Source organism: Lolium perenne, chromosome 2, assembly GCF_019359855.2.
Source record: "Lolium perenne isolate Kyuss_39 chromosome 2, Kyuss_2.0, whole genome shotgun sequence".
NCBI lineage: Eukaryota > Viridiplantae > Streptophyta > Magnoliopsida > Poales > Poaceae > Lolium > Lolium perenne.
This window is the reverse complement of record NC_067245.2, coordinates 317,063,088-317,074,355: the sequence shown is the minus strand read 5'-3', so window position 1 is coordinate 317,074,355 and position 11,268 is coordinate 317,063,088. Positions and strand designations below refer to the sequence as shown.

The following is an 11,268-nucleotide window of genomic DNA, read 5'->3' as shown; positions in this document are numbered from 1 at the left end:
ATATGTGCTCGTGATCACCGACAAAATATGATGCCATCCACCAGCGATTCTTTCACCTTGACGGCTAACCTTGCTTGGTGTGCCCGTGATGATCGCTCTCGAGGTAATGAGCGAGCATGTGCTGATGACAATCGTGTTCCTCGCCATGGTGATGATGATCGTGGCTACCGGCGCGGTGAGGATGATCGTGGCCACCATGGCCACGGAGATGATAGAGACCATGGCTACCGCGGAAGCAATGATGGCGAACGTGAGTACCGCGGACGTTATGATGACGGGCAGATGGACGACATGATGGTCGTCGCCGTCCCAGTCTGTCGTTGCCTAATCGACGGTACCTCGGAGGAGGGATCCTCACGAGGGGGAGAAGAAGTAGGGGCCATAGGGCGGAGTGCACACGGGACGGTGGTACGCGAGTTACCCAGCTTCGGAACACCTGCACGATGACAGGGCCTACTGCTGCTTGTCTGGAATTATCTGGGCGCTTTCGCGTTGTTACAATGAGTTGTGGTTGTTCTGAACCTGCCTCTAGGGCTCCCAAGATCCGGCTTATAAAGGCGCACGGATCTAGGGTTTACATGGAGAGTCCTAGCCGGATTATAGGTCGCCTAACTACGGTACAAGGTCTTGCCGTGTACGTCAAGGATCTGCCTTCCTCCCTACGTCGTACTGGATCCGAGTTCCACATGGGCCTCCATGGATCCGGGTTACTCCTGGGCCTCCATGGATCCGGGTTACTCCTGGGCCTCCGTGGATCCGACTTCCTCCGATGGTCGGTTGGGATCCGGCTTCCCTATCCTGGGCTGGACTTCATCCTTTAGGATCAACAGCAACTGGGCCGCCCGACGGGCCACACGCCACATCACCATCTATGGGCCACCCGGGCTTGCCGGATCTAGGCACTGTCGATGGTACACCCATGAAGTATACCCACAACAAGAGCCCCCGAGTTCTCCGAGTTTCACCTGTTTCCGCCTCACTAGTCCATCATGGTCTCCGGCAATATTGGTAACGCGGAGAAACTTGAAGAGCTCTAACTTCATATTTTCTTCTTTCCCAACTTTCAGTCGGAAAAAACCCTCATCCTGCGGGACTTCATCCATCGACAGTATATAACATGTCTCCGGGTTACTCCCCTGCTTGCGGACAAGAATTTGCTTATCTTCACGCCGTTACCCGGAACCTTAAAAGATTCAAACGGTTCCGCCTATCTTGGCGCCATTTTCGCGTGATTCGAGCGGTAAGTTGAGGTGCGGATCCGACTACCAAAAATTAGTTGCGGATCCGGCTACCAAAAATTGAGGTGCGGATCCGGCTACCAAAAATTAGGTGCGGATCCGACTAGTTAGCCAGATTTTCGCCATCTTTGAAAATTTTCTTGACATAACCATATGTATGTAGCCCCCGAGCGTTGAGTCGGCTTGCTCCAAGGAGACTCGATGCTCAGAAACTTAGCCCCCAAGCGTCAAGGTGGAAAATTTCCGGCCTGTTGCTCCAAAGAGAACTTCATCGGTGTAGCCCCCGAGCGCCAAGGTGAATTTACTTGAAAATCCGCCTTGGTGCTCTTAGAGTAGCTTTATCTTTATATGTGACTTAGGAATAGCGTAAATCCCAAGCATCTAGGCGGAAATTTCCAGCACTGATACCCGAAAGGAAACACACTTTTCACCTAAGATCAAACCGCAGCCCCCGAGGGTTGGTTCCGGCTAAGCATAGCGGAATCAAGACTCAAGTTGCTTTTCCAGCTGTGCACGCCATGGATCCGCCTAACCTCGGGAGATTGTTGTACGTCCGTGTCATGTACCTGATACATAAACATAAAAACATATTTGTATTAAATTGTTTCTTTGATCATGTTCAACGAACAAATGTAAGGCGGAACAAAAACGGCCTTTGAACAAATGTTTTAAAGCTGAAACTATGCAGCAGTTGAACAACATAAAACTGTCAAGGCGGAAACAACTCGACTATCTTGAACGATTAATGTAATTTATATGTTTTAAGCAAGTGCTGGTTTATCCGTTCTTCCGGTTTATATGCTTGACTTTTCGCGAGACGGCAAACTTTAAACACGTAACATCTCACGAGGCGATAGCGCTTAATAAGCGAAACAATCAAGAACCTCGAAAGCAGAGGCCGGCTTTAAGTACCGAGATGTCACTACTAAGGAATCCACACATAAAACAACGGAAACGTGTAGGCCGTAAAACTCAAGCTAACGCCCGAAGGCGGAAATTTTGCAACAGACTGGAGCCTTAAGCGGCAAAAACAAGACAAAGTTTTTCACGAGCGCAAGGCAAATCGTGGGAAAGATATGACCAACAATAAAGCGGTAAAAGACTCAGGATATGAGTGAACCAATCTTAATCTCATGATCATAAAATATTAAAATATGAAATATAAATAGGGACTTAGCTGTTTGGAGCGGAGTCAACGTCGGTCGTGGCGGTTTTTCTTCGGCGTTCCGTCGAGCCGGTGCGAGATTGATTGTCGCAGTGGTCCTGTCGGTGCGGATCCACCTACCAAAATTTAGGTGTGGATCCGACTTCCAAAAATTTAGGTGCGGATCCACCTACCAAAATTTTGGCATAGATCCGGCTACAAAAATAGGTGCGGATCCACCTACCAGAATTTTGGTATGGATCCGGCTACAAAAACATAGGTGCGGATCCGAGTACCAAAAACGTAGGCGCGGATCCGGCTACCAAAAACATAGGTGCGGATCCGACTACCAAAAACGTAGGCGCGGATCCGGCTACCAAAACCAGAATTTGAAATTTCCGAGTCTAAGGCGGATTCTTCCGTGGAAAGCTCCAGCGACTCGGATCGGATATTTGCAGCTGCGTCCTGCTCGGCGGCGGTCGTAGCTACATTACTTACCAGTGCGTTTCCGTCGAAATCAACGGTTTCGCCGATGAAGATGTGTATGCCGCCAACTGGGATGATGGAGAGCTTGACGGGGTTTGTCTTGGCCGGAATCCAGCTCTCATCCGGAGGGACGATTGAAAGATTTCCGGCGTAAAGGACGCGCCCCACAGCAATGGTGTCGTCGTAGCTTCCCACGGCGGAACCCTCCCGGTTCCGGCCTCCAGACGCCGCTGGCCCCACGGTGGGCGCCAACTGTCGTTGCCTAATCGACGGTACCTCGGAGGAGGGATCCTCACGAGGGGGAGAAGAAGTAGGGGCCATAGGGCGGAGTGCACACGGGACGGTGGTACGCGAGTTACCTAGCTTCGGAACACCTGCACGATGACAGGGCCTACTGCTGCTTGTCTGGAATTATCTGGGCGCTTTCGCGTTGTTACAATGAGTTGTGGTTGTTCTGAACCTGCCTCTAGGGCTCCCAAGATCCGGCTTATAAAGGCGCACGGATCTAGGGTTTACATGGAGAGTCCTAGCCGGATTATAGGTCGCCTAACTACGGTACAAGGTCTTGCCGTGTACGTCAAGGATCTGCCTTCCTCCCTACGTCGTACTGGATCCGGGTTCCACATGGGCCTCCATGGATCCGGGTTACTCCTGGGCCTCCATGGATCCGGGTTACTCCTGGGCCTCCATGGATCCGACTTCCTCCGATGGTCGGTTGGGATCCGGCTTCCCTATCCTGGGCTGGACTTCATCCTTTAGGATCAACAGCAACTGGGCCGCCCGACGGGCCACACGCCACATCACCATCTATGGGCCACCCGGGCTTGCCGGATCTAGGCACTGTCGATGGTACACCCATGAAGTATACCCACAACACAGTCCATATGTTGACTTGTGATGCCATATCTGCAAAATCGACGAGCACCCCACCAATGAGTGACGGTCTCGCTACCACGACAAAGATGACTCTGATGAGGACAATTGTCGCAAGGACACGTTCGCTCATATGGCCTCTTATGGCATATTCACCAAATGGTACTCTGATAGTGGTGCCATGAATCATATCATGGGCGAATTGAGCAAGCTCTCCACTCATGAAAAGAGGGCAATTCCTATTCTCCGCTCAACGCGGGAGCGAGCGATCGCTCCGCTTAGAGAGGGATCGAGTTGGGCCGGCCCATTAGCGATGGAATTGGATTTCCTTCGTTTTTTTTCTCAGTTTTCTCATTTACAACTGGTTTCTGTTGGGCTTTTTCCTCCAGTTTTTTTATTTTGCGATTGGTTTTTCTGAACTTTCGAAAATTTAATTTTTTTTGAATTTGAACGTTTTTTAAGTTTCAACATTTTTAGATTTGATTTTAAAAAAAATTTGAACAATTTTTAAGTTTAAACAATTTTTATTTTGAACACTTTTAGATATGAACATTTTTTGCGTTTGAACAATTTTCAGATATCATTTTTTCTTAAATTTGCATACTTTTTAATTTGAACATTTTTCAATTTGGAAATTTTTCATATCTGAATTTTTTTTAGTTTCAACATTTTCGAAATTTGAAGAAGTTTAGATTTAAAAATTGTTTTGATTTCAAAAACATCAATATTTTTAAAATTGTTCAGGTTAAATAAATGTTCCTTTTGGAAAATCGTTAAAATTTGAAAATTGTGTAGTTTTTTTTAAAAATTAAATTCAAGAATCGTTCAAATTAAAAAGTTCAAATTAGAAAATCTTTCAAATTTAAAAATGTTCAAATTCGTAAATCGTTCAAACTTAAAATTGTTCAAATTCAAAAAATTTCCGTTTACGACATATTTCCGTTCACGACATATTTCTGGTCACGACCTTTTTTCTGTTTCGTTCACGATATTTTTCTATTCACAAATTTTTCTTTTTTCACAATTTTTTTGTTCTTCGCAAATGTGTTTATGGCATTTTTCTGGGCACCTTCCTTTTCTGTTCTACATAAGTTAGTTCACGGCTTTTTCTGTTTAGGAAATTTTTCTGTTCACAACCTTTTTTCAATTCATGATCTTTTTTTTCATGGATTCTTTTTTGTTCTTCGCAAATTTGTTTAGCGCCTTTTTCTAGTCACGACCCATTTTTATGTTATTCATAAAATATTTCATGGCATTTTTCTGTTCATGGACTTTTTTCGAATTTGAACTTTTTTTGTTTTGAATTTTTTTATGAAAAGTTTGAACATTTTTAATATGAACTTTTAAAATTTTGAGTATTTTTTAGTTCGGACTTTTTTGAATTTGAAATTTATTCAATTTTGAATTGTACGTTCTTAAAAATCGTTCATTTTTCAAATTTGTTCTTAAAATTTGAAAATTGTTCGTTTTTAGAAATCATTCAATTTTGAAATTTTTTCGGTTTGAATTTTGTTCTGTTTTCGATTTTGTTCTGATTTTAAACCAAAGTAGATAAGTCACGCTGGATTGTCATGTAGAAGAAAAAGAAAATAAAAACAGACTAAATGGGCCTGGCCCACCGGCCGTTCGTTGGAGCGGAGCTGATGATCGCTCCCGCTTAAAGCGCTGAATAGGCGCACCCTGAAAAGTGCAAGGGGCGTGACCTCGTCAACCACTGGCGGAGCTAAGTTGGGGTCGAACTGGGCCGTGGCCCGCCCAGGATTTTCACAGAAATGCGATGTATACTATGAATCTCTGGCCCAATAACCGAAGTAGCGAACCCAAGGTAGCCAACATGCAAACAGCACCGAGATCTCCTGGGTAGTGGGGTGAAGCCCAATAAGTAAAAGGGAAAATAGCCAAGAGAACAACATGTAGCTCTGACCACTTCATTGTTTTTTCTCAATAACGAAAAGTAACTGTCGGTAGCTAGCTAGCTACTCTAGGCTAGCAGGTAAAATTTTGTCTTCCTAAAAAACAAATCTCAACGAGTAGTAGGTAGCTTTGTTGGTCAGTTGAATATCGCTAGGCTGGCAGGTGCATTTTTTCATTTCTCCATTTTTTTTGGTTGATAGCATGATTTTTTTCACTCAAATTTGCAAAAATTCCTAATCAACGAAAAAATATTGTTATCACTTTTAGTTGGCCCGCCCAGATATTTCTTTTAAGCTCCGCCACTGTCGTCAACACGGCCAATGGTCATGGTATGCAAATCACTCATGTTTGTCATTCAGTTTTGCACACCCCCAATAGCTCTTTCCATCTAAACAATGTTTTACATGTTCCTAGCACTTCTAAAAATTTGCTATATGTTCACAAATTCACTCTTGACAATGATATATTTCTAGAGTTTCATCTCGTTTTCTTTTTGACTAAGGACCATGCCACAAAGAAGATCATGTTTAAGGGGTTGTGTCATGGCAGTCTCACCCTAGTGCTTATCTCTAGTGGATACCACAAGGCAATTTTGCTCACAATAATGTTTTCAGGCGGCGGGCATCGTCGCCTAGGCCATCCCTCCTTGTTTGTGGTTCAACATATCCTTAGGAAAATGAACTTTCTTATTCTCTAGAAATAAATCCTTATGTTTGTGATGCACCAATTGCTATATACTATCTGAAAGTGCATGGAGCATCCATGTGTGATTTTGGTAATTAATGATAATTCCTATGAACTAATGTTTGCATTAAGTTATATTTGTACGAGTTATCCATACGCAATACTTAAACTTTATATTAGCATAAAAGTAACAATAAAAATAAATTGATGAAGAACATCAACTGTCTAATAATAGCCCAACCGGGAGGCAGATCGACGGGGGATATTCGGCCGAATTGGCAAACCAGCTGAGCAAAACCCTCCAAAACCCTAGAGCGAAGCAGCACACTACCTACACACCAGACAGATCCCCTCTGCTTTCCTCCCCTCCGCGCCACCTTCTCCCCATCCCCATTCCCCCCCCCCGCAAATGGCGCCCTCCACCTCGTCGGCCGCCACGCTCCTCCACATCCCGGGCCTCCCTCCCCGCGGGCCCCAGCGCGGCGGGTGCCGGAGCCAGCCGCGGCGGCGCCACGCGGCCGTGCGCTGCAGCAGCTCCTTCTCGTTCGCGCCGGTGGAGACGGCGAGGATAAAGGTCGTGGGCGTCGGGGGCGGCGGCAACAACGCCGTCAACCGCATGATCGGCAGCGGCCTGCAGGTACTGCGCGCGCGGTGCCCCCCTTGCTTCGACCTGTCCTCCCTGAACCGGGGCTCCTTTCTCTGTCGTGCTCGGCGTGTAGATCCATTTTCCTAGTCTGATTCGAAATTTGAACTTAGCAACCGGAGGAGTTAATCCGCAGCACTGGTTTCGTCTTCCCCTGACGTGCTTGCATATGATGCTATGCTATGTTGACTGATGGTGACGATGTTTATGATATCGTTATTACATTGTTCCCTGATGAAAAGTAAAACGATGCGTCATACATGGGAAATCGTTCATTGCCTCCACTGAAGCATCTACGAATCAATAAGTTTATTACATTGTTCCCCGAACAGTAAACTACTGTAGCATAAGTTTACCGCTGCCTGCTTTCTCAAGTACTGATAACTGAATTATTATTTCAGGGTATCGAGTTTTATGCTATCAATACAGATTCCCAGGCTCTTGTGAACTCGCAAGCTCAGCATCCTCTGCAAATTGGCGAACAGTTGACTCGTGGGCTGGGTAATACTCCCTTCCTGTTTTCTTCCGAATGAATGATGTCTACACGAACGGCTTCCACGCAATGACACCACCTGCAGACTGATAAACACAACAAAAATTCAAACAGTTTACAGGGCGCAGACTGTAAATTCCGTTGTAAATAGCAACCTACACTAACTAGACTGACTAGCTATGCTTGTGCATGCGAACAGGTACTGGTGGAAATCCTAATTTGGGAGAACAAGCTGCCGAGGAATCAAGGGAAGTGATCGCCAATGCCCTGATAGACTCGGACCTTGTCTTCATAACAGCCGGGATGGGCGGTGGTACTGGATCAGGCGCTGCTCCAGTTGTTGCCCAGATAGCAAAGGAAGCGGGTTATCTTACGGTTGGTGTTGTCACCTACCCATTCAGCTTCGAAGGACGCAAGCGCTCTCTACAGGCATGTGTTTGTACCTAAATATAAGTCTTGCGCGGTTACATTCAACAATGTTTGGTCATTTTGGTTTAGCTGAGGGTGTATTTATAGTTTAAGTTGGTGGTTCATCATACATCTGTAGACTGTTAGGATAGCCACTGTAGCTCCTACAAGAGCTAGCATTACCTTGAGTCTTTTCATTTTCAGTTCATAAACTAGTGCTGTCTGTTGCGCACTCTACTGCTCATGCCTGTTAACTATTTCCCAACCATTTACCTGAGGGTGTATTTATAATCTAGACTGTTAGGATAGGCACTGTAGCTACAAGAGATTATCTTTGGTCGTATCGTTTTCAGTTCTTATACTAGTGCTGTCTGTTGTGCAGTCTACTGGTCATGCCTGCTAACTATTTCGCAACCATTTAGTTGTAGCCTGTAGTGTTGGTCTGAACTTAAACAAAGTTATGATTTATTCACTTCCCCTGATGTTGCTGTATACTGTTTGTCGTTATTTTCTTTGTGGAAATATCCCAAAACATATTTGATATGTTTACCGGTGATGATTTGCCTGATGTGAATTCATTTGATTTTTGGACACTAAAGTTCTATGTGCAGCCTTTTATTTATTTATTTTGTGACCACTCCTGCTTAAGTTCTTTCTGTTTTCTCTAGTTAATTTAATTTCTTGTCATCATTTCAGGCACTCGAAGCATTGGAGAAGCTGGAAAGGAGTGTCGACACACTAATTGTGATCCCAAATGATCGGTTATTAGATGTCGCTGATGAAAATATGCCCCTGCAAGACGCGTTTCTCCTTGCAGATGATGTCCTTCGTCAGGGTGTCCAAGGAATATCAGACATTATCACGGTGGGTTTTCCCATTCTGCTGCCTTAACCTAATCGTGATGATATAATACTCATGTGAGAACATTGCAGATACCTGGGCTTGTGAATGTTGATTTTGCTGATGTGAAAGCTGTCATGAAAAATTCTGGAACTGCCATGCTCGGTGTTGGTGTTTCTTCCAGCAAAAACCGTGCACAAGAAGCTGCTGAGCAGGCAACTCTCGCCCCTTTGATTGGGTCATCCATCGAGGCAGCTACTGGTGTCGTGTACAACATCACTGGTGGGAAGGACATCACTTTGCAAGAAGTGAACAAAGTCTCTCAGGTGCGTAGGCTTCCTTCTTGTTATCTTAATGCTCGAATCATTTGAATGGCCTTTGAAGTATTCAGGAAGGTCATGTGAACATTGAGACTTCTTGTTTTCTGAAACTGAACATTGAGACACTTGGTAGAACTAATACTTCAAACAGTTTCGGCAGTAACCATTTCTTTACTTCCCACAGATCGTGACAAGCTTGGCTGATCCTTCAGCAAACATAATTTTCGGTGCCGTCGTCGACGACCGTTATACCGGCGAGATCCACGTGACCATCATCGCAACAGGATTCCCGCAATCGTTCCAGAAATCTCTGTTGGCCGATCCGAAGGGAGCTCGGATACTGGAAGCAAAAGAGAAGGCTGCTAGCCTCGTATCAGCTGCCGTGCAACAACCGGCGGCCGTCCCAACATGGTCCCGGAGGCTCTTCTCCTGAGCACACAGGGCTGCGCATGGCATTAGAGACTAGCTGTTCCTTTTGGATCTGTAAAACAACACTCCGAGAACTAGTTTCACGTTGTGATTAGGTAGGCAGCCTCCGGTGTATGTATTGTTTAGACATTGGCTCGGCTGTTTCAGCATGGTCGATTGTTTGTTTCGGCGACAGCTCTAAGAATGCTGGCTGTTCGCTGACTGATTGGTAACCCCATGCTTGTCCTGTTTAATTTTGTGGGTGTTGATGGGTGGTTGTAGATCAGTGGATTTATGTTTTGTTGTTTCCGCCATCTCAATCGTGTGATCAGGAGCCGTGTTATGGTCTGTGAGGATGTGCACGTCTACCTGCCTATCACTGATGACATTGCTATTGATAATTTGACATGCACTAGATTTTGTCCATGTAGATTGTGCCCACGCAATATACTCTCCATGCATGCATCTGCAGCAAGAAAAGAACATAATATAACCTACCTGATCGATCAGTGGGCGTCTGATCGACTTTTGTTGAGAGGAGATATATATAGAGAGAGAGGTCACCAGGTTTAGCAGTAGGCAGCATCTTTCCCTCCAACAAAAAGGAAGAAGTGGAAGCCGTGCGTGCTTCTAGTAGCTGCCGGTAGTATCAGCAGGCCCAGAAGCCCACTGGGTTACCCGGGCGGCATTTTCCACCTACACTACGCAGAAGAAGAGGCACTCACACACAGAAATTAGAAATTAGAGCATCTCCACTCGTCTCCCCGACGAGGCCCCCGAACGACGTTTTTTCCATCCGGACGGCGTAATTTGGCCCAGTCGCGCCCCCGGTTCCTCGTTTTCGTCCGGATTTGGGCCTAAATTCATCTGGCGATCTCACGCCATCCCCGCCCCCCCGGGGAGCGCTCGGGGAGTCCGGACGAAACGAAAGCGCGGGAAACACCGAGGAAACTCCCCGCGCGTCTGGTGGCCCCAACTTGTCGGCGAGACAAACCAATCGTCGTCCTCATCGCATCGTCTTCCGCGCGCTGTAAAGCTTTGCCTCGCCGCCGGTCCGCATTCGCCGGCCACGCGGCGAGTTAATGTCGCCGTCTTCCGCCGCGCAAGCATCGTCTTCCGCGCGCACTAAAGGCCGCCGCCGGTCAGCTCGCCGCGGACGCGTCGCATTCCACGCGGCATTAATCACCGCCGCCCGCGCGCCTATATACGCCGATGCCGCTGCCGCGAGGCGTACCCCGTGCTCCACTCTCCCTCTACTCTCCCGATGGCGTTCTACGACGACGACGGCGCAGCCAACAACGGCTTCCCCCGCCGGTCGCTCCACGCGTGGGAGGGGCACCTCCTCCACCAGGCGGGGTACCCCTGCCCGCCGGACACGAGGCCTCCCGGCGGCGGGTGGCGGCTTAGTGCTGGCGGCGTACCAATCCCGCCGCCGCCTCATGGCCACGCCCTCGACGTCGCCATCGAGGAGGCGCGGATGACCTTGACGGATGAGGAGCGCGCCGAGCCACGCCACCACCCCGACAACTACACGGCGTGGAACTCGTACTTCCTGCGGCGGTGGGAGCGGGAGCTCGCCTCCTACGACGGCCCACCGCGGGCCGCCGACGTTGGTGGAGCGCGCCGGGCCGGACACTCGAGGCCGTCCTCGATCACATCGAGGGGCGGAAACTTCCCGGTGCTCACGATGCCCCCTCCATCGAGGGCATCGGCGAGCCGCCGCCGAGAAACGTCGGCAGCCACGGCGCATGGCTGCCGGCTCGTCGTCTTCCGGATCGGCGCCGAGGTCATCCTTGGCGCCGGTGAAGAGGAGGAGC

The 11,268-nt window shown here is 47.6% G+C and overlaps 1 protein-coding gene across 1 annotated transcript; it reads left to right on the top strand.

The window, feature by feature from the left end:
* Window positions 1-6,661: 6,661 nt before the first annotated feature.
* On the top strand, window positions 6,662-9,705 carry LOC127336728 (cell division protein FtsZ homolog 1, chloroplastic). The gene is made up of 6 exons (XM_051363567.2): window positions 6,662-6,976; window positions 7,384-7,483; window positions 7,675-7,904; window positions 8,580-8,747; window positions 8,816-9,049; window positions 9,228-9,705. The coding sequence occupies exons 1-6, from the start codon at window positions 6,749-6,751 to the stop codon at window positions 9,474-9,476; spliced, it is 1,209 nt and encodes a 402-aa protein (XP_051219527.1). The 5' UTR covers window positions 6,662-6,748; the 3' UTR covers window positions 9,477-9,705.
* Window positions 9,706-11,268: the final 1,563 nt, after the last annotated feature.